Raw genomic sequence first — 18855 nt, 5'->3', positions numbered from 1 at the left:
GCCAGATGAATGCCCGCTGGGAATCCAAGCGCCATCACAGCGGCCGTGAAAAATCATCACGCTCAAGCCAAGAATTAGCAACCTGACTCGGAGCCGGTCGTTGCGATGACCTGTCCGAAGTGCTGGCGGGATTGGCTTGGTTTTACGGAAGGGAGGGTAACCCCCCCGCATCTTCCCTTACTCCACTTGCGAGACATGCACCCGAGACATGTAATGTTCTCTGCTGGGCGAGTGTGGGGCCGACCCAGACGGCCCGGACGGTGGCCACTCCGGCGTCAACCAAAATCAATTTCTCCGCCTCAGTGTCGGTGGTTGCTCTGCGCACATGCCGAACGACTCGCTCCTGCGAACGTGCCTCATCCAAGGATGCCATGACACGGCCATCCCCAACACGTGGCGGTGTAAGCTTCACCGCCACCGCGGCATGTGCATCATCGACAGCTGCACCAACCAAGCATACGCACGGCAGCTTTGTTGCCGCCACGGTGCCAAGAAGGAATGTGCGGTCGACGGCTGCTCACTACGCGCTCGCTTTGACAACGTGTGCTACAAGCACGGCGCAACCAAGAAACTGTGCATCGAACCTGGGTGTCCGCAGCCCGCGCAGGCCCGACAGCGCTGTGTCAAGCACGGCGGAGGGCGGCAATGCAAGTTCTCCGGCTGCACAGCGCATGCGAGAGCGGGGGGGTTCTGTCAGCGCCATCGCATGTCGGGGAAGCTGTCTCCGACCGCGTACCCTTCGAAGAATGGCATCAATATGATGTCGCTGTGGGGCGACAACGCCACATTCACGGTTAAGAAAGCCCCGGCATCTCTGCTGACAACGCCGCTCGTCTCGATCGACTCGACGACTGACGTTTCACAGCTCGACACTCATATTCCCCTTCAACCGCTGTCGCTGATGCAACTGATCCACGGCATGGAAACACCACAGCCCGTCACGGCGGCGCCACAGTGGGCATCACCGCATTATTGCCACGGCACCACCGTGCTGCACAACATCTTCGACCTCCTCGGCGACATTTGAACTTGGGCTTGTATCGATCAATACATATTTGTGTATTCAGGCGAAGCGAGGTTGTCTGCTCCGGGCAATGCGCACCTTCTCGACGCCGAGCTGCTTGAACTGAATGCGACAGCGGTTGGGGCCTGCCAACACATTCCTACGTGAAAACTCGTTGCTGGCAGAATCTCCCCGACCTGGGCGAAATCGTGGCCACCACACGGATATTACCGGGGCGGCCAGCGACATTCGATAACGTTTGCGACATGCGATTGTGCCGGCGCGTCAACAACACAGGTCATGTGGAATAGAGCGTTCGCGAAATCTGAGGAGGGGCAGGATGGAGGCCAAGATGAGGCCAACGCGATGCCACAGCCACGGCATCGAGTGGGGGTTGCCGCAGGTGTATGGTACGCTTCCCTTGGGCCGCCCAGTCATCGCTACAGCCCGAACGCGTCGACGCTGGAATGATATCTGGTCAAGTGGGGTTGAAGCAATAGCATAAAAGCACAGGTGCTGGCTGGTGGGTGCTTGTCAGTGTTTGAGCTGTCGTACAGCGATGTGTCCTCCAAGGAATTGTCAAGGTGGCATCGTTGGCAGGCAAATGCACTTGTGGGATGAATGCCTAGGTACGACAGCAACACCACCAACTCAATGTACACTTCGCGTCCGACATGGGGGAAATGAACCCTGCCGCGTCGTGAGTTGCTCTCTGCGGTCGTACGTCGCGAACATGTCTTTCCAACCGGTGCGAACACGAATGTGGGTTAGCCTCCCGACTGCCCCAGTCCACGTAAAGGTGAAATGCGTACGCCACAAAGCTCGGACGTGCCTGCGCTGGACGATGACGTTGTCGTCCTCAGTGGCAGCCCCACGTTCCAAGCCACGAAATGGGCGTTCTACACTGCCAAGTTTGGAGGGCGCGACACCACGCCCGGGCTCCTCATGGACATCAAAGTAGCGTACTGAGGGGGGGAAGTCGAACCTCGACGGCTTCGATGCCCATGCCAGAGCGCACAGCGTGTATCGGTGGCCTGGCTGCTGTTTGCATGCAACAGAATCATGATTACATCCATGTAGTGCGCTCGGGCTTTAAACATCCTGGCATCACCAAGCCGCCCTCCTTTTTGTGGATGGTTTTCACTACGCTACGCCCCGTCAATCTACCAAACATGGTGATCGGGTTCGATTTGCGAGAGATGCACAATGCAGCATATTCGCGCACGCCAATCCCCATGTTTCGGCCACCACAACGCTCATGTTATCCATCTCTATCGTCGAATCGTACGATCGATGATTCGCGTGTAGCCGCGGCCGGCAATGTACCGCTGGAACGGTCCTTCTTCGAGGGCGCGAAGAATGTCTTGCTGGACGTTCAAAAACAGATTTGGCGACGGAAAGTCCGTCACGTGGCTGTTGTCGTGGTCCATTGCGATCGACAGGCGTCTGTGCTTTTGGTTGTCATGGAGAGACTGCCGACACAGGTCGATGTCCGAGGTTTGGAGGTGCGCGCCGGCTTTTTGTGCCGCCTAGGGCCACACCGTCCGGCTGTCAAACCAACGCACTTCCACGTCCCGACCACACAACTCTTTCCAAACTGCACACGCAGGAGAGGGAGCGGTCAACTCTTCGGTTCTTACCGGAATGTACTGGAGAAGCAATCGTTTGACGTGGTCCCATTCGTCCTGGGCACTTCCCGCGGCGAATGAAGACACAGCGTGGTTGGGCATTTGGTTGAGTTGCTGGTGTTGCAGTTGTTGTTGCTGGAGTTGCGATTGAAACCGAACGAGGCCATTGCGACGAAAGAGATCGCATTCGGCCCACGTGTCGAGTAAAATCACACTCGCCATGGACTCGCTCGCCATAAAGTCGCGAAACATCTTGCGCAGCGCGGGGTAGCCCAAGATTCCCGACACGGCAAACGGAGTTCGATCTTGATTGCGTTCACACGTCGTCACCGCCTACCACCGTCCACAGTCGCCATGACGTTGTTGTTGTTTTACAAAGCATCCCCACGGGCAAGGCATTGGCACAGCAACACACGGCGAATGACACGAGAGAAGGAATGGGACGAGTACCTCGTCGACGATGAAGCTCTCGGCCTTTGTCAGCATTTGGTTCTCCGCAGCCAGGCGAATTTCCCGGTGCAGCGCGTGTATCCATGCCATCATGCTGTCGTCCGTGGCCGAGCAAAACTGTCGAAAGATCACGTCAGGCACATTCTCGCGACGACACGCCACGCAAACACAACGCCATGCTTCACCTTGGACCCCACTCCGGGCCTGAACACCACTATCGACAAACTCACGGCAGCAGCAGCAGCAGCAGCAGCAGCAGCAGCGTGGTTTGTCGATATCGACAGTCGCGATGAAAGGGTCGGCGTACCCGGTACACGCGTCGACTTGTATGGAGCTCGAAACAGTGTGGGACGAGGGCGTCCTGTTTTACGATCTGGGCGTTGAGAAGCGGGATCGCTGTGATGTCGCGCTGGTTGAATTCGCTCTTGCAATAGTACAGCTTATCGTCCTTGAGGACAAACCACCGCGACCGCCACACGTTGGCATCTTTCAAACTCGCTTTTTTTAACGTCCCGGCGCGAAGACCCTACAACGACGTTGACGCAGGCTCCTTTATTTCGAATCGCACCAGCCCGAGCTTTTGCGGTAGAAGAAACACCGTGTCCTGTGATGCGGCCATGTTGTGCTGGTTTGGGTGGCCATATTGACTTAGGGCTGATGTTGGGTTCGAGTAGTTGGGGGTGAGCTCGAGTTCGGCTTCGAGGTCGATGGGTTTGCCGCGAATGTCCTACATGTTCTCATCATATAACCATCCAACCGACGGTCCCGTGAAGCATCAAGGCAGCAGGCTCAAGATGCAAAGGGTTCAAACAACGTTTGAGAGAAGTGCCGTGTAATTGCTCAGAAAAGACATTCGGTGGCGATGTAAAGACAAAACGACTCGAGGCGCTGGAAACGATACCTTGAAAATAAATTTGAGCGTTTGCCTGGCGCGATGTCGTGGTTTGGCACGCACGGGGCCGGACACTTCGTTCGCAACGATCTCGGGCACGGACTGGCGCTCCGAATGGATGGCTTCCTGCACTTGGTAGATGAATTCGTTGTCTTTGAGAGTACGCGCCGACATGGACGACCCTGGATGGAATGATGAGACTGCTCATGTCGCGGCAGAGCGTACCCTTGCTGTTGACGTACAACATGAGGATCGCGTGGTGTGCTTGTTGTTTCGACGACAGGCGCATTTTGTTTGCCATGATTTGCCGGACCTGACGACATGACAAGTGAGGACGAGAGTCGATGGAAGGCACATGGGGATGGAGAACCTCCAGGACACTCGTGTGCTCTTCCACACGAAGCACGGTGCTTGATGTAAAGTTGGAGTTCTCGAAGTAAATGCGCACAAACCCGCGACGGACCGCTGCGTTTGCAATGTCCTCTGCTAACTTCTCCGGCTCCTTCACACCAAAGGCTACCACAGCGTCCATCACGGCCACTGTCAGAACTTGCTTCAGAAGACTGTGTGCTTACTGCTTGCAAGTTGGCCGGTCGACGGTCCGCGCGAAGATTGCCGGACTGTGGTGTCGGGTGCGATCGACGAGCGAAGCGCGGCATCTTCGCGCACACGCTGCAATGGTTTTGGTCCTAGGGGAGGCGACCGGAGCAGCGTGTCTGGTTCACAGAGCATGGATCGACTGGATTCGAGCATCGGCGTCAAGTCCGACCCGTCCGAGTCCCGGTGCGGCGCCTGCATGGTGACAGCGGCCGTCGAACTGGCCACTCGCGGTGTCGGAACATGCGGCTCGGCCGCTGATTGGTGGATGACCGACCCAAGTATTCATTCTCACAGGCACTACGCCCTATGCATCTGCCGCTCGTTGCCAACCCTGTTTGGCAATGTTTGCACCATTCGGTGCGATCGAGAAGTTTCGCAGCGTGAGTTCGACGCGCGTTAGTCTGCATGGCTCGGTCGCGTGAGGACTATAGCTCACTGTTTCCATCCCATTTCTGTACACGATTATCAATTCCAAGAGTCCCTCCATACCATAATTTTCACGACGTTCTCTCAGGTGATTTGTTTCGGAAGGTTATCTATTTTCAAGGGTTTTCGCCCCACATCTCAACGAGAGCTCTCGGGCCCGCCCGTGTTCTTGAGCTGCAGCAAGAGACTGCGCATCCGCGACGTGTCGAACATGTCATCGCCCGCGTCCTTCGGGCCCCTGTAGCATGCACTTTTATGATCACATCATTCGAGTGCATCGGGCGAACGTACGCTCCTGCGTCCGTTTTGGGCTTGACCGCAACGTTCGTGTCGACCAAGTCTGTGACTCGATTCCACGGCTTCTCCGACGCCATTTCCGCCAACAACTCTTGGGACTTCTTCTTTTCTTCCTCCAATTCCCTGCGTTTGCCCATTCATGTCGTCAGGACGTCATCGTCCGTCGTTTGGGATCGTGATGCTTTCGTTACCGGTTTGTTGCTGCACGATGCGCCAACTTGTCGGTGCGATCGCCATAGTACTTGTCTAACTCTTCCTCGGCCTTGCTTCGCACATCACGGATCAATCGCTCTTCCTCGACACGCTTCGCTTCCACCTCCGCGGCCAACTTGGCTTCGAACTCATTCAGCGCGGGCCAGCTGTGAGCAGGAGCTGGCGGTGGAACGACAGCTTCACCCATCGGCGTGTTGAACACCGGCTGCGGGGGTTGTTCATACACCGGTTGCGGGACTTCGTACACCGGTTGCGGCGCTTCGTACACTGGTGACGGGGTGCTGTACACCGGTTCAGTTGATGGCGTCACGTCATAGAACGACGCGTCGGTAGCATGAGGAGCAGGGACGAACTCGTCTTCGTATGAGGCTGGTGGGGCTTCGAAGGAGGCGGTTGCCGCGTCGACGGCGGCGGTCGCAGCTTCCTGCGCGAGTCGGACAAGTCACAAACTGACAGAAGAAGTGTGAATAGTACCTGCGACGTATTGATCGAGAAGGATTGCAACGACGAATCGTGAGCAATGATGGGAGTGGAATTCGCCGGCACAGGGTTCTCCAGCGGACCCAAGCTCTCAGGAGACTGTACAAATTGGTCCAGGGGAATGACCCACGGCTCGACGGTGTCATGGTTTAATGTCCAGTTCTCGTTCGTCTTATTCGGGTCGTTGAAGTCGTACACTTGAGCCCAATGGTTGTTTTCGGGCTCCAAGTGCGCGGCCTCGAATTGCTACGTCAAGTATCGTTGCCGGTGAGTTCAACGGCATGGGGGGATCGATTACTGCAGGGGCTCACGTACTTGGCGAAGCCCATGGTACGCTGCATTGAATGTCGAAAACACAACGTTCGACGACGTTTCAATGATGGGGTCGGTCAAAGTATACAAGGACACTTGGATCGATGAGCAGTCACGGGTGCGGAGCTGCTTGCTGCAAGGAACAACGATGATCAGATCGAATTGGGTAGGGCATGTCTGCATATGCTCATCGCACCATGCAATCGTGAAGAAGCAGTTGGTACAATTGCGCACAAACACGCTCTCAGAGCTCGGTCCTGCGAGAAATTTGAGATATATACGATGTCGTGGAATAACGATAGAACCTACCGATGTACACGCGACAGTTCACCAAGTTGTCGACCTGTACTTGATCCGAGTGGTCAAGGAGATACACTTGGCAGTTCTCCAAGTCGGCCACGTCAAACGGTTGTCTGTCGGTCCGTCGATCAGTTCGTCCATCGCGACGGCTAGTCGGACATATTCGTACCCCTGGATTTGCCCCGGCGCCTTGATCAACGTCTCATCTTTCTTGTTTTTGAACGTGTAGTTGGTCTCGAACTCGTACTTGCGCCACTGGTCGCGGTCCTCGAACTGCGTTCCGTCGGAAGCTGTAAACTACAGGCATACACAATCAACCGCATGCACTCCATCTCTTCGTCCAGTGGAACTTTGCGCGCATCTACTCGTCGTACCGGCATGTCGTCTCTCGTCACGGGGTTCTTTTCAATTATGCCGAAACCGCTGCCCAAAACCTGGGGTTGATGCGGGTCCAAAACGGATGGTTTTCCGGATAAAATGGGTGAGATCCGGATGTCTGATTTCTGCTGTTTAAAATGCCGGCATCGTCTTGTCATAGGATTTGAAATTCATTTTAAAAACCTGGAGAGTGGAATAAAAAAACCATGGATGGATTTTCACACTCGTTCCCCGTCCAATGGATCAAATCCACTTTCAACGATTTTAATTTTGCTGGAACAGTGTGTGTGACCATCATTCCTTTGTTTTAAAAACGCCTTGAAGGGGATATGGAGTGTTGTAGTGATGGGCGTTGTGCGATGGATTTTGTCGCAGTGTCGGGATGGACGGTTCATTTCCAGGTGACGACTCCCTCCATGACGACTACAGGCATTTGACTGCATGGAGTAGATGGAATCTCGATCACATTTGACACGTTCTCTCCACCGCACACGAACAGCAGTACCAGCAGTGCCTACGAGGACGAGGAAACCAGCGAATACGACGAAGCGCATGCTGCAGTCATGTCGACGCCGACCGTATCGACGTCGTCCCCATTCTCACACGTCATGGGCGCATGGTACCTTGGAGACATCATGGACAAGATTTATGCATTGGACGCTGCCACTGGTGGTCGTGTTCGTGACGTCCTCGCAAAGCTGCGGTCGCGTGCGTATGCTCCGGTCGCGTTGGACGCATCCTGGGCTGTCATGTATTGCAGTATCTGCCACCGCTACACAACCCATGACACCGCCCACCACTTATGCCGAATATGTCATCGTGTGGGTGTACACACGACCGCGAAATGCCCCGTTGCCTCACCCTTCGTCCTTGACTGCTCCTTCTGCGGCACCATCCCGACTGGTCACTCTACCAACGACCACTGCTGCGTGAATTGCTACGCGCGCGGACAACACAGCTCGTGCGGGATCTCGATATATGACGTCGCAGTGTCGTGGGGCAGCCAAGTCGCACCTTCTTCGAAACCTGTGTTGGAGTTTACGCAGCAAAGCGACAGTACATCTACAGACCTCATAAATGTCTCCGCAGGTGCGCCACAACCTACCTCGTCAATGCCAACTACATTTCTAGATGCCACGACTACACACTCGCCAGCTTCGGCTTCTGGTTCTACATTCTCTAGCTGAATGGCCAACCTCACTTGAACCCTAGCTCAATCCTCATGTGCGTGCACGTTTTGCGGCAGCACACACCACAACACAGCCCGTCACCGTTGTCGGCGGTGCCACACTCAGGGAGACCACCGATCGGGCCATTGCCCTGCGCCAGCTATAGCGACACCATCACCACGCCAAGCTCCTGACGCGGATTTGACCCCACCAGACTACAATTGTGGTCTTTGCGGTGGCGCCCACCATGACACAGCACAGCACCGCTGCCGCCGTTGCCATGTGCAAGGCCAACATCGATCCAGCCAATGTCCCAGAGCATCGACGCTCGTGTCGACCCTGCTCGGCCCAACCCAAGCCATGGTGACCCAATACATCTCTCGCAGCAAAACCCTCCAAGACACACTCACATCGCTCACACCGTGGACAGCCGGGGCAACGGCAAGTGCATTTCTTCTGTCAGACATGGAACTCCGGCTTCGGCAAACGCTCCAACGCCTTGGCCTGTGGGGGGCCGGCTCCCAGACACCGATCGGTACACCCACGAATCCACCGCGGTCGCCGTACACCACCGCGACGGCATCACCAAGTCATGCAACGAGCGATCTTGCCAGTGGTAGCTATCAATCTGTAGTCGTATCGTACCGAGAAGGATCGAGCGTCGTACCGGATCGCATCGTCAAGTTCATGCGGCTTCTCATGCACACGAACGTGTCGACGAATGCATTCCACGTCGTCGTGCACCCGAATCGCTGGGACGACAAACGACCGGGTACGTGTAGTTCCTGCACGTCCGCATTGGTGGAGCTCTACCATTTCCCAGCGTCGACGCATCGCATGTGCACATCGACCTCCGCTTGCGTTGTAGGTATGGTTAGCCCCAAGTCGCTGCCGCCATCGCCCCGACAACGAGAAGCGTACCAAGCTCACATGAACCAATACACCAACTCGGTTCTTGTCGGCGCCAAGGTCAAGCTCCTTGCTCTCCATCCAGTGCAGCCACCACCTTCCGCGACTGGTCGGTCCATATAATGCGAACGCCGCCGCCATCTTTTGGCGTCGCTTTTGGTGAAAAAACATGCTTTCCCCGTTCTCGTGCACGAGTTTGAAAGAATATATGCACCGACCCGCGCTCCACTGCGACACATCGAAGCAGTAGACAACCCACCGTGGTAGCCGACTGGAATGCTGACAAGTTGATGCAGCCTGGTGACGTTGGAACGAACGGGCCTCTGGTCCAAGTCATCTCAACAAGCGCCGCCATCCATACAAACACTGCGTATCCTTTATCCCATCCTGTGCCGTCTAAAGTTGCGTCGCCGACGCGTGGCAAGTGTCGACGACCCGCTGGAGCTTGGCGATTTGGCTCAAAAAGTACAGGCCGTTGCGCTGCTCGCGCTTCTGTTCGTCGATCTTGATCAGGTCGTTCGAGAGGTAAAAGTGGACGTCCGAGTTGACTAAATCGGACACGACCTTGAGGTGCATGCACTCGGCGACAACCGACGCGACCGTTGATTCTGGTGCATCCGACGACCGGAATCGGGCCAACTTGGCTGCTTCGATCGATCGGTACAGCTTGATGTACGATCGGAGCGCTGGCAACGACGACTGGCGGTGGACAAGTTCCAAGAAGAGCTTGGTCTGGAACGCGAGTGCTTCCTTGGATACGTCTTCGGCGTCGGCGGCAACGGCAGCCAGGATAAACTTGGGGGCGGACGCAGCAAACAGCTCGGTCAGGGCCTGCATGTTGCTGCATATAGATCGATTCGTGACTGACGGCTACAACGTGACGCATGTCGAACATACCCCTTTTGAATTGCTGCCAGCTTGTCGCCGACCTTTTCACGCAACAAGGCATGGACTTGATCTTCGACGTTGTTGCCGGGGGCCAAGTACGTGGCAATCCCGACGAGCGCGAGCGCCTTTTCCGTCAGTTTGTTGACCTGGTCGTAGTCGGCAAACTTGGAGTAATACGCGCCTATGGACAGACAGGACTCAACCCGCTCATCGACGCCATCAAGAGGATGTCGACCGTACGGTTGCGGTGGACTTGCAAGATAATCTTGACAAACGAACGAACGGCAGACGCAAAGTCGCCGAGCATGAGCTGGGCAAATCCGAGGTGATAAAAGACTGACACGTGGCATGAATACGACTTGAGGTAGATCTGGTCGCGCTTGGAAAAGTCGATGGGGGTCAAGAGCTGCAGTGCTGTGTAGTAGTCGCCCGTCAGAACATGGGCGCGGCTGAGACAGATGAGCGCAAAGTATCCCAGTTCCTTGAGGCTCGTCGCGGATGGCGTCGAGTCGCCCGACTCGCCGTTGACGAGGATAGATTTGATGTTGGAAGCCTTCACAAGCCGGTGCAAATACGAGTGGACCGCTTTAGTTGTCCAGATGGATGGGACTTCCGTTTCGGTCTTCAGCTTGGCGCGGTATTGGCAAAACGTTTGGTACTGGTACACGAACTCGCCGACAATGTCAAACAGCCACTGGGACGGCATCGCATCCAACACGAGCGAGCCATCGAGAATGCCGTCGAAAATCGCAACGTAATTCTCCCACGACGCGTGGTTGAACTCGAGGGTCGGTTGGAGCTTGGAAAACATGTGCCGGTAGTAGATCTGCGTATACAACGTCAAGAAAACGGGGTCTTCGTCCACGAGCGACATGACGGCGTCGCCGTCCGGTTCCGGCCACGGACTTTGCTTAAAGTAGCTCGCGGTCAACGCAGCAAACTCCTTGTCGTACAAGCGATCCATCTCATCGATGTTGCCGGCAATCATGTGCGTATACATTTGGGAGAACCATCCTTTGACGCTGTCCGGGAGGAGGAAGTCGGCCGGCTTGTCGTCGCGCACAAAGTCCGTCATTAAGGGGAGCCACGAGAATGAATATTGGACACCAGTGGTGGAGCGTGCTGAGGCGATTGGCCGATCTTATAGCCAATCAAACGCAATAAAATCCTGAATGTCTATCTTTACAACCAATCCAATTCGTTACAACTGCATTTTTTTACCAATAATGTGTAAACTGAAGAAAATTACAGCCAATCAATTTACTCCACACACCGAATCCCAACCGGAAGAAGATTATCCGGATGAAGCAGCATGCAGCGCTTCTGGCAGCGCGTGACGACGTCGAGGCAGGCGGCGCCGCCACGATGCGTGTTTTGCGACCACGCCACCCTTGAAACCAATGGTATTCTGTACGAAGATGAGAGGGTCATGGCGTTTCGGGACAAGCATCCACGGGCCACGGCACATGTCCTTGTCGTGCCAAAGGAACACATCGCGACGTCGGCAGACCTGACACCCACTCATGCAACCCTCGGTGAGTTCAACGTCTCCATGATGATCGCTTACTTGTTATCGTTCAGTCGAACACATGCTTTGTATTGGAAAGGACGTCCTACATCAAGAATGTCGTCGGCTTGGGCTCACTCCGACGAAAGAGTAACGACCTTTGGACTCGCAATCGCGCTCACGTACCCTCCACCGTTCCTCCATCTTGTAGAGCTGTGTTTGGATTTCACCAGCCGCCGTTCAATTCGATCGACCATTTGCACCTTCACTGCCTCGTGCCGCCATTCCTGCCGTCGTGGAACGAACTCCGATACATTCAAACTCCGCTGCGCAACTTCATCACGGCCGACACGGTGCTACAGAAATTCGCCTCCCGCAACGCTCCTCCGTCCCCGTGTAAATAGTTTTCGTTCTCTAAGCTCCGACCTGGCCTTACACGCTACCCATCGCACTCACACAGCAACTTCGCATCGATCGCGTCCAAAGATGAGCTGTACCCAAGCAGGTCTCGGCAATGGTGCGAATTGCATGCTGACACTGGTTTTGTTAACACTACTGGGCTACTTGCTGCAAGTCAGCGCTCCGTTCGACGCCCCGTTTCGCCTGATCGCTTCAGTCGCCAAGACTTGTTAATGTGTGACGCGGGTCAGGGCTTCCCGCAGCTTGCTTGATACGACTTCAGCTCGCGCTTGGCCCATGTCGAATGCAGCGTTGTCGTTGGCCTCCGCGACTTCTTTCAGGTCCACGAGCGTCGTGTCAGTGTCGATGGGGTGACCATTCAGGAGGAGCTTCTTGATGCTGTCGCTCATTGCGTCCATGCTGTCCTTGGTCTGCACGACGCGGTACAGACATCGAATGTTCTTGAGCATCCGGTCGGTGAGGGGAATCTTGGGCAAAAGCTGCTTCCCGCGGAGGATTTCGGCGTTGCCGTCCGCAATGAGTTGCTTGCCCTACCCACACGATGATCATGTGTTGGCTGTGGGGCCCATTCAAGTGAGTCGTACTCGTTTGATTTTGTCGTCGCCCACTTCCATGTTGTGGCGCAACTCTTGAATCTTCTTGAACCCGAGCAGCGCCAGGTTGAGTTGCTGCTTGCGGCCCTCTCGGTACTTGTCGACGAGCTGCATGACGGCCTCCCCCTCCGCGAGCAACTTTTCGCCACTCGCACGGATGTTGATGCCGTCCTGAAGAATGCGTCGGCCTTCGTCTTCGCGATCCGTCAGCGCCACCAGTCCTACAACGAGGCAAGAACGTCAGGTCTGGAGTCGTGGGCATGCATGGTCCGCCGCGCCATCCACTAGATCATGTGTCGTCGTAGCCGCGCTCCAAGGACATGCAGATGGACACCCCATCCGTACCATGCACTTGTGCATTGAAAAACCATCGACAGACCCCCATGACAATGCGAAGGCGCTTGACTTCGTCAGGAATCGTTTCCGACCGCCACATGCGCAGCGCGAGCTTGTGCGAACGGTCCATCGCCGCGTACACGTCGCACGACCGCATTTGCAAAAAGTACGAAAACTGGCGGTCGCAATTCTATGTCAACACAAGTGAGTGTCATCATGGCTCCACCAGAGGGACAGACATGGATGCGGTCGTTGCCGGGCGGATCGGTGAGTGCAGACGGCGTGTCGTTGGTCGGGGCCTCGAATTTGTGGCCAACGTGGTCGAGCCAGAGCCCTTCAAACACGTTGTGCTCGGTCGTGCGGCGAAAACACACGCCGAGACCGTTCACCGAGTCCTTGGCAGCATATCCATGTAGCCCGACGATTTCTTCGCCTTCTTCTCCGCGTAGCAAGAATGGGAGGCCGGCGTCGGCGCGGCCGTACCACTTGGACCACCGCCCTTGGGTCGTGCCAAACCGAATTCCCAAGATCGTCGACTGCGTTGCGTACCCTTCTATTGCTATCAACCTAGACCCGAGCTCGCGTCATGATGGCAGGACGTCGTCACCAAGCCTCGACGTACAGCTCGCCAGGACCAAGGAGAAAGATCGAGCTGTTGCCAAAGGGGTTGCCGTGTATCTTGCCTTCGGTAGTTCGGTTGTACGACTTGACCAACACAGCAATCCCATCCACGCTCTTGCCGCAAATCACGTTGACCTGGTGAATGTGGCCGAATGGCACGACGTCGACGTACTCGAAGCGCTGGCCGATCTCGCCGCCCATCAACGGACTCAGGCGCTCCTACACCGGCAGGCAGGCACGGGTCACGAAAATGTAGCTGCCGAGGGTGAATCGATGGAGAGATGGAAAGTGTCTAGGCCAGCGCTGCCGCGTCGACGACGACGTGCCAACTGCCGACGACGACGCACCTCGTAGTGGTGCACTTGACGCTCGTTGTACGCGACAAACATGAGGCGGTTCTCCAAGTTGAGCCGCTTCATAATGTCCTTGGAGTGCATGGCAAACAAGTGCTTGAGGGTTGGGTTGCTGCACACGCTGAGTCGTAGTTTGCGGTCGCATGCGCTGAGAACTTTGCGGATGCGCCTGGACACCAAGTGCTTGCGCTTGCTCCACAGCGACGACCGGACGCGCTCAATGTCGGCGGTCGGCCGCCGCTCGACGCTGAAGTGTGGCAATGGAATGTATTTCGCTTTCAACTGGACCTTCCACCCGACAAAGACTCGGCCCATGCGACGAATCGCCGATCTACGCATACAGGGTTACGTTGGACCAAACAAACCCGTGTAGCTCCCAAGCTCGGTCGATCGAGCCCATCCGTGGCCAATGACATGGATGGCTGGGATGGCGAGAGAACGCACCGTGCTCGGAAGTGCCGGATCATGGCATTCGACGCGTGCGTGAGCTGTGTCCACTCGACCCAGCGGACAAACACGGCCTTGTACGAGTTGTACGACAGTTTTTTGTCGAGGACGGTCGGAATCAACATGAAGTCCTGGTCGACCAAATAACCTTCAAACTTGGACACGAGCACCTACATGCGACACCGGTTACCGCGATGGCCAGCGGTCGTTCCCATGCGAGAGAGCAAAGACAGACGAAACAGGATGGCAGACGTTGGGCGGCACGCCCATCACCACTACCGCCATGTGAACGTACCCGACGGCGTTGCATGTTGCGGGCGAGGCCAGGGCTTTCGTACTGCGCGCGATATCGGATGAACGCAATCCACTTGCGCCACATGTGCCACATCGATTTGAGCGTGTGGAACCGATCGATGTGCGCTTCCCAGTAAGCAAAGCTAGAAGAACAACGACGCTCCAGATGCCATGGGCGGCGCTGGCACACGTACCATCGTGCGAGTCGAATCCAGTTGCGGACCTTGGCGCGATGGCCCAAGAGCGTCGCATGCATATCGCTTTGGGGCATGCGCAGCGCGCGAAACGTCGACTTGAGCAGCATGCGGTTGTATTTGTCTTGAAGAACGTCAAACGTCCGGCATATTGTTTCGTACAACCGCCGGACGCGGGTGTGCAAGATCTGCATGGGGTCAGTATCACAGAGTCGCAAACACAAGCATGGACCTGCGACGCGCAGTGATGAAGTTGGGACCGCATGCCCGCGGATTTGGTTTCTTCTTCGTGCTGCAGCCTCGCTTCGGCTTGTTTCGCATCGGCGAGGTGTGCTTCTATGGCGGCGAACCGGTGTGTGCTGTCCACACGCTGTTGAGCTAACGTGTGCAACATCGCGGCCAGGTCGATCGCGTCGACGGCTGCCTGCGCAATGCCTGGAAAGTCAAGTTAGCCTCACGCGCCCTCCGCCTGCTTCCAACGCGTACCTGCGTCTCGCCACTCGCGGTCGGCTCGCCACTGCAGTGCACGTTTTGAAATCGGAGGCTGTGCGTCGTTCGGCTCATCATGGGCTGCCTGTGCGTTCACGTCTTGGACTTTGTCACGGAGGCGCTTCGACGACGCGCGGCGCAACGCTTCCTGCACAGAAAAAAATGGCGTCGGGCGTTATGCCTACAGGGAACGTGGACGGACCTGGTGCTTGCGATGCAGTAAGAAGCGAAGCCATGTCGAAAAGTGCTCCGACAACAACCGAAACAGTCCCAATTCGGTGGCAAACCGGCCTCGCTTCTTGAGCTCTCGGTGGAGCACCCACAGCCGAAAAACCATCGGAGCGACTCGTTTGAACACCATGGCCTGCGATGCAGCATGGCATCATGGCATGATCCAAGCGAGCCGTACCATGGCTTGAATCGCCTGCCGATCTTTCTTTCGGTACTTGATGTACATGGCCATGCCCAGTTCGTGCGTATGGCTCTTGAGCTTGATTTTCGACCCTGCAGCGTGCGGGGTTCAGTTTCGTAGTTGCAACGTCGATATCACAGCATGCACATGGGCTATTGAGCACGCGCGTAGAAGCCGACGGCGTACCGAGATGCGACTCCATCATGCGTGTGAGCGGCACCTTTTCATGCGCGCTGTCGCCGTCCCATGCGTCGGCTGTCTTAGCCAACACGCCATGAAAGCACAAATACTTGCGCCGACGTATATCTTGCCTGAGGATTGAATAGTACCTGGGCCAACTCCGGTCAATACCGACCGACTACGACCACCGCTTACCGCCACACGTGCATCGCGACACGAATCGTGTAATGTTTGGTTTGCCAGAACATGGAAAGTCCTCGCTTTTCCCAGATCTACCACACCCACCGATCCAGCCCGTCACTTGAGAAACCAGGGTGCCGCGTCAACGTACCCGCTTCAATCGCGCCGACACTTGTGCGATCGCGCGCCACGCCGCCACGATGCCAAGCTCAGTCGTTGCATTCCGCAGGAGCGTTCGGCGCTGGACGACGCCTCGTCCCCACTGCTTCCTCGCGACGTATCTAGTCAAGAAGGCACGAATCGATGAGGCTGAACAACCAACGCGTTGTGGTCGAGGGCAACATGGCTACCACGACAATGGCAACGCGGCGTACCGTCGCCATCCACGGACAATGCGGAGCTGGACGTAGGTGTGAACCACGCGGCGCAAAAACAGCGCTTTGCCCCGACTGAGCAGAACAAATTGGACGTAGCGCTTCCACACGTAGAGCGGCCAAAAGCAGATGCGGTACAGCTCTCGGTACCGCGTTGCGAGCAGCATGCGGTACCTCCACGCGACGAACTTTCGAAAGACGACGTGGCGCTGGTGGCGCAGCTGCCGCGCGCGGTCGCGCCAAGTCCGGAACACACGTTTCTTCAACTGGAACGCGAAAAATTCCTGTCGCTCGGGAAACCAAAACGTGGCTTGTCGCGCAAAGTACTGCCGCGCGCCGTTTTGAATCGCGTTGGCCGCGACGTCGTGAAAGACATGCGCCGCCTAAGCAAGACAACCGTCGACGACGCCGTGGTGTGCAAGTTTCGAGGCACGTACATCTTCAAGGTCCACGTCGTCGAGCCCGCGGTTGCGACCATACGTTTGAAGGAGCGCGTTCAATACGACGGGGACAGATCGATGGGCGTGGTTTGCGTCATCCTGGCACTCTTCGTGGTTGTTCGAGTGGTGGCGACTGCCATGCGTGGCTGACTTGTCTTGGGTTTCAAACAGCAGCGCCGCCGCCGCCGCCTTCCTTTTGCGATGGAAGATAACTTTAAACAACTGGTCGGTCGTTGCCGCCTTGACGGTGGCACTGGGCCACGCCGCGTGCATAAAGTCGAACCGGTCGAGCACGCGGACCATGCCTTGTGCTGTCGTTTGCAGTCTTTGTTTGACTGGAGCAGAACCCGTGAGATGATGCCACGGCGACAGGACGACTACTCTTCAAAAGCTTCCCACGCCATGGAACCAGTGTCGACGCAAGAGATGAAAACGCCACGACCCACACACTCGACGACAATATGCATGCACGATTCAAGAATGGCACGTACTCTTGCGCTCGAGCATGTCGCGCTGGCGATTTCGGTCGGTCTGTTCGTCGGCTGCCGCCTTCTTCTCGGCTTGCAACTCGGCTGTCCACTGCGCGATCGCTGTCGGGTCTTTCGGGTAAAACATATCGCGCAACATGGCGAGCGAAATGAAGCGCGGCACCACCCCATCGTCGTCGTCGTCCTTCTTGACGTGAAAGTGGACGGCGTCCGAGATAAAGTCCGTGGCGTCGTCGGCATCGATGGCGTGGGTGGTCATGTACGTGTGGATGTCCGATCGAATGCGATCGACGTCCATTTCCGTGGACACCACGCCGTTTGACTGCAGCACGCGCTCGACTTGGGCCTGGCTTAAATCGCCGCCTACCGTCCCCGTCAATCGTTCACCTGCATGCGCTCGCACGCACGCACCGGAGAATGCAAACTCGATGGCGTCCCACCGCTTAAAAAACTTCTTCTTCAAATACGTTTCTGCAAACAAACCAATATCTGCCATCGTTTGACGGCGGTGCATGCCCATCGTCGCAACTTCTGTGGACGCGGCGCCCGGCACGTGGTCGACCAACACGTTTGGCATCGGTGTTTTCCTCCGGGGAGGGGCGTGGTTGGTGTCGCGCTCAGAGGGGGGGTCCCCATCATGCGTGTACGCCACAACGTCGTCGTTGTCTCCTTCCTCGTCTGACAATGAGTCGTACAAGTCGTGTTGCGGATGGGCTGGATCCAACGATGACGACACCTACAAGAAAGCTGCTGCGTCATGCAAACTTGAGGCGCTGCGATGCCTACGTGGGCGTTGTTGTCCGCATTTATGGTGGTGTGAGCCATAGAATGCACCGATGGGAAGTGCCGCAATGTGCCGGCGCTCGTGTGTGATTTCAATGGCCGTGTGGAAGTTGACGGCGGCGGGTCGACGGCCCACGGATCGACAACTTTTTTCTGGGAGGCGTGCTGTGCTTGAACAATGCGCAACATATCCATGGAGCTCATCGATTTATGCAGCATTCCGTGGGCCGCTTGTGACCTCGTTGGGCTCTTGGGAAGCTGCCACAGCCCGTACTGATCTGCGCCGTCGGGAAGCTGGGGAAGCTGTGGAGGAGGCAGCTGTCGCCTGGGATGGAGCGCTGTCATCGTGGACCTCCTCCGTAGTTTATCATTTGATGGCACTGGGCCTGCTGTCTGCACCTGTTGGCGAACGATGTCCAGTTGTAATGCAGTGTTCATCCTGGACATGCGGGGCTTGAACGGGGAGTTGCTCGTCGGCGCCGCGGCGGACACGATCGCATCGACGGGCAGTACAGGAAGGGACAGGTCATACCATTTCGGGATCGGGAACTCGGCAGCCAACTTCTCTGTAGTCTCTTGTTGCTTCTCACGCCGCTGGAGGTCCATGCTGGCGGCGACGCGCCTTTTCGACCTGTCCAAAAACCTCGTGCCAACTTTTCATACAAAATTCACAAAAACTCGACAACCTTCCAATCAAATGTTAAAACAATTCACAAAAAATTGACAAAACGCAGCTCACCTATTCTAATGAGATTCTACAAATTGACAAAAATCCAGCAGCAGAATTGACTGAAATTCA

The 18855-nt window shown here is 56.3% G+C and overlaps 7 protein-coding genes across 9 annotated transcripts; 3 read left to right on the top strand and 4 right to left on the bottom strand.

Annotated features, from left to right (window-relative positions):
* Positions 1-325: 325 nt before the first annotated feature.
* H310_11303 (hypothetical protein) lies at positions 326-1027 on the top strand (the record flags this gene model as incomplete). The annotated part of the gene is made up of 1 exon (XM_008877912.1): positions 326-1027. The coding sequence occupies one exon, from the start codon at positions 326-328 to the stop codon at positions 1025-1027; it is 702 nt and encodes a 233-aa protein (XP_008876134.1).
* A 1199-nt stretch (positions 1028-2226) lies between these two features.
* Positions 2227-4804, bottom strand: H310_11302 (hypothetical protein). The gene is made up of 9 exons (XM_008877911.1): positions 4549-4804; positions 4344-4489; positions 4199-4286; positions 3983-4155; positions 3650-3808; positions 3389-3607; positions 3082-3198; positions 2644-2964; positions 2227-2532 (listed from the first exon to the last, which is right to left on the bottom strand). Exons 1-9 carry the CDS (start codon positions 4769-4771, stop codon positions 2275-2277), a joined length of 1704 nt encoding a protein of 567 aa, XP_008876133.1. The 5' UTR covers positions 4772-4804; the 3' UTR covers positions 2227-2274.
* Positions 4805-5078: 274 nt separating this feature from the next.
* H310_11301 (hypothetical protein) lies at positions 5079-7015 on the bottom strand. Its single transcript, XM_008877910.1, has 9 exons — positions 6976-7015; positions 6771-6898; positions 6611-6714; positions 6498-6558; positions 6305-6434; positions 5984-6235; positions 5488-5933; positions 5291-5419; positions 5079-5237 (listed from the first exon to the last, which is right to left on the bottom strand). Exons 1-9 carry the CDS (start codon positions 6979-6981, stop codon positions 5138-5140), a joined length of 1356 nt encoding a protein of 451 aa, XP_008876132.1. The 5' UTR covers positions 6982-7015; the 3' UTR covers positions 5079-5137.
* A 311-nt stretch (positions 7016-7326) lies between these two features.
* Positions 7327-9322, top strand: H310_11300 (hypothetical protein). Of its 3 annotated transcripts, XM_008877909.1 has the most exons (5): positions 7327-7380; positions 7430-8068; positions 8111-8146; positions 8192-8920; positions 9017-9322. In XM_008877909.1, the coding sequence occupies exons 1-5, from the start codon at positions 7362-7364 to the stop codon at positions 9178-9180; spliced, it is 1587 nt and encodes a 528-aa protein (XP_008876131.1). In that variant the 5' UTR covers positions 7327-7361; the 3' UTR covers positions 9181-9322. The 3 variants fall into 3 exon arrangements, with proteins under 3 accessions (XP_008876131.1, XP_008876129.1, XP_008876130.1); XM_008877907.1 differs by having other exon boundaries at positions 8192-9322; XM_008877908.1 differs by having other exon boundaries at positions 7430-8146.
* Positions 9323-9405: 83 nt separating this feature from the next.
* Positions 9406-11031, bottom strand: H310_11299 (hypothetical protein). Its single transcript, XM_008877906.1, has 3 exons — positions 10186-11031; positions 9955-10126; positions 9406-9898 (listed from the first exon to the last, which is right to left on the bottom strand). The coding sequence occupies exons 1-3, from the start codon at positions 11018-11020 to the stop codon at positions 9454-9456; spliced, it is 1452 nt and encodes a 483-aa protein (XP_008876128.1). The 5' UTR covers positions 11021-11031; the 3' UTR covers positions 9406-9453.
* A 221-nt stretch (positions 11032-11252) lies between these two features.
* Positions 11253-11954, top strand: H310_11298 (hypothetical protein). The gene is made up of 3 exons (XM_008877905.1): positions 11253-11480; positions 11527-11602; positions 11664-11954. Exons 1-3 carry the CDS (start codon positions 11258-11260, stop codon positions 11854-11856), a joined length of 492 nt encoding a protein of 163 aa, XP_008876127.1. The 5' UTR covers positions 11253-11257; the 3' UTR covers positions 11857-11954.
* Positions 11911-18697, bottom strand: H310_11297 (hypothetical protein). The gene is made up of 21 exons (XM_008877904.1): positions 18060-18697; positions 17685-18009; positions 17277-17636; positions 16783-17120; positions 16346-16728; positions 16123-16252; positions 15987-16063; positions 15798-15940; positions 15609-15703; positions 15402-15563; positions 15197-15347; positions 14943-15145; positions 14711-14898; positions 14518-14659; positions 14220-14392; positions 13770-14106; positions 13424-13641; positions 13041-13368; positions 12811-12991; positions 12457-12686; positions 11911-12402 (listed from the first exon to the last, which is right to left on the bottom strand). Exons 1-21 carry the CDS (start codon positions 18660-18662, stop codon positions 12082-12084), a joined length of 5088 nt encoding a protein of 1695 aa, XP_008876126.1. The 5' UTR covers positions 18663-18697; the 3' UTR covers positions 11911-12081.
* Between the last annotated feature and the right edge of the window lie 158 nt (positions 18698-18855).

The sequence above is a fragment of the Aphanomyces invadans genome (genome assembly GCF_000520115.1).
Source record: "Aphanomyces invadans strain NJM9701 unplaced genomic scaffold supercont1.30, whole genome shotgun sequence".
Lineage (NCBI taxonomy): Eukaryota > Oomycota > Saprolegniomycetes > Saprolegniales > Verrucalvaceae > Aphanomyces > Aphanomyces invadans.
This window is presented reverse-complemented; position numbering and strand designations above follow the sequence as displayed.

Bases quoted from the DNA above. Each gene is read 5' to 3' on its own strand.
- H310_11299 (XM_008877906.1), bottom strand. From the start codon at position 11,020: ATGACGGACTTTGTGCGCGACGACAAGCCGGCCGACTTCCTCCTCCCG. The intron at 10,127-10,185 runs GTACGGTCGACA...GTCTGTCCATAG, and splicing joins CTTGCAAGTCCACCGCAACC to GCGCGTATTACTCCAAGTTT. The intron at 9,899-9,954 runs GTATGTTCGACA...ATCTATATGCAG, and splicing joins CTGGCAGCAATTCAAAAGGG to CAACATGCAGGCCCTGACCG.
- H310_11300 (XM_008877907.1), top strand. The intron at 8,069-8,110 runs GTGCGCCACAAC...CTACATTTCTAG, and splicing joins CCTCATAAATGTCTCCGCAG to ATGCCACGACTACACACTCG. The intron at 8,147-8,191 runs GTTCTACATTCT...CTTGAACCCTAG, and splicing joins CTCGCCAGCTTCGGCTTCTG to CTCAATCCTCATGTGCGTGC.
- H310_11297 (XM_008877904.1), bottom strand. From the start codon at position 18,662: ATGGACCTCCAGCGGCGTGAGAAGCAACAAGAGACTACAGAGAAGTTG. The intron at 15,146-15,196 runs GTACGCGTTGGA...TTGACTTTCCAG, and splicing joins CCGCGAGTGGCGAGACGCAG to GCATTGCGCAGGCAGCCGTC. The intron at 14,660-14,710 runs GTACGTGTGCCA...TTGTTCTTCTAG, and splicing joins TGGATTCGACTCGCACGATG to CTTTGCTTACTGGGAAGCGC.
- H310_11302 (XM_008877911.1), bottom strand. From the start codon at position 4,771: ATGCAGGCGCCGCACCGGGACTCGGACGGGTCGGACTTGACGCCGATG. The intron at 4,490-4,548 runs GTAAGCACACAG...ACGCTGTGGTAG, and splicing joins GACCGGCCAACTTGCAAGCA to CCTTTGGTGTGAAGGAGCCG. The intron at 4,287-4,343 runs GTTCTCCATCCC...TCATGTCGTCAG, and splicing joins AGCACACGAGTGTCCTGGAG to GTCCGGCAAATCATGGCAAA.
- H310_11298 (XM_008877905.1), top strand. From the start codon at position 11,258: ATGCAGCGCTTCTGGCAGCGCGTGACGACGTCGAGGCAGGCGGCGCCG. The intron at 11,481-11,526 runs GTGAGTTCAACG...GTTATCGTTCAG, and splicing joins ACCCACTCATGCAACCCTCG to TCGAACACATGCTTTGTATT. The intron at 11,603-11,663 runs GTAACGACCTTT...TCCATCTTGTAG, and splicing joins GGGCTCACTCCGACGAAAGA to AGCTGTGTTTGGATTTCACC.
- H310_11301 (XM_008877910.1), bottom strand. The intron at 6,236-6,304 runs GTACGTGAGCCC...TACTTGACGTAG, and splicing joins CGTACCATGGGCTTCGCCAA to CAATTCGAGGCCGCGCACTT. The intron at 5,238-5,290 runs GTACGTTCGCCC...TGCATGCTACAG, and splicing joins CCCAAAACGGACGCAGGAGC to GGGCCCGAAGGACGCGGGCG.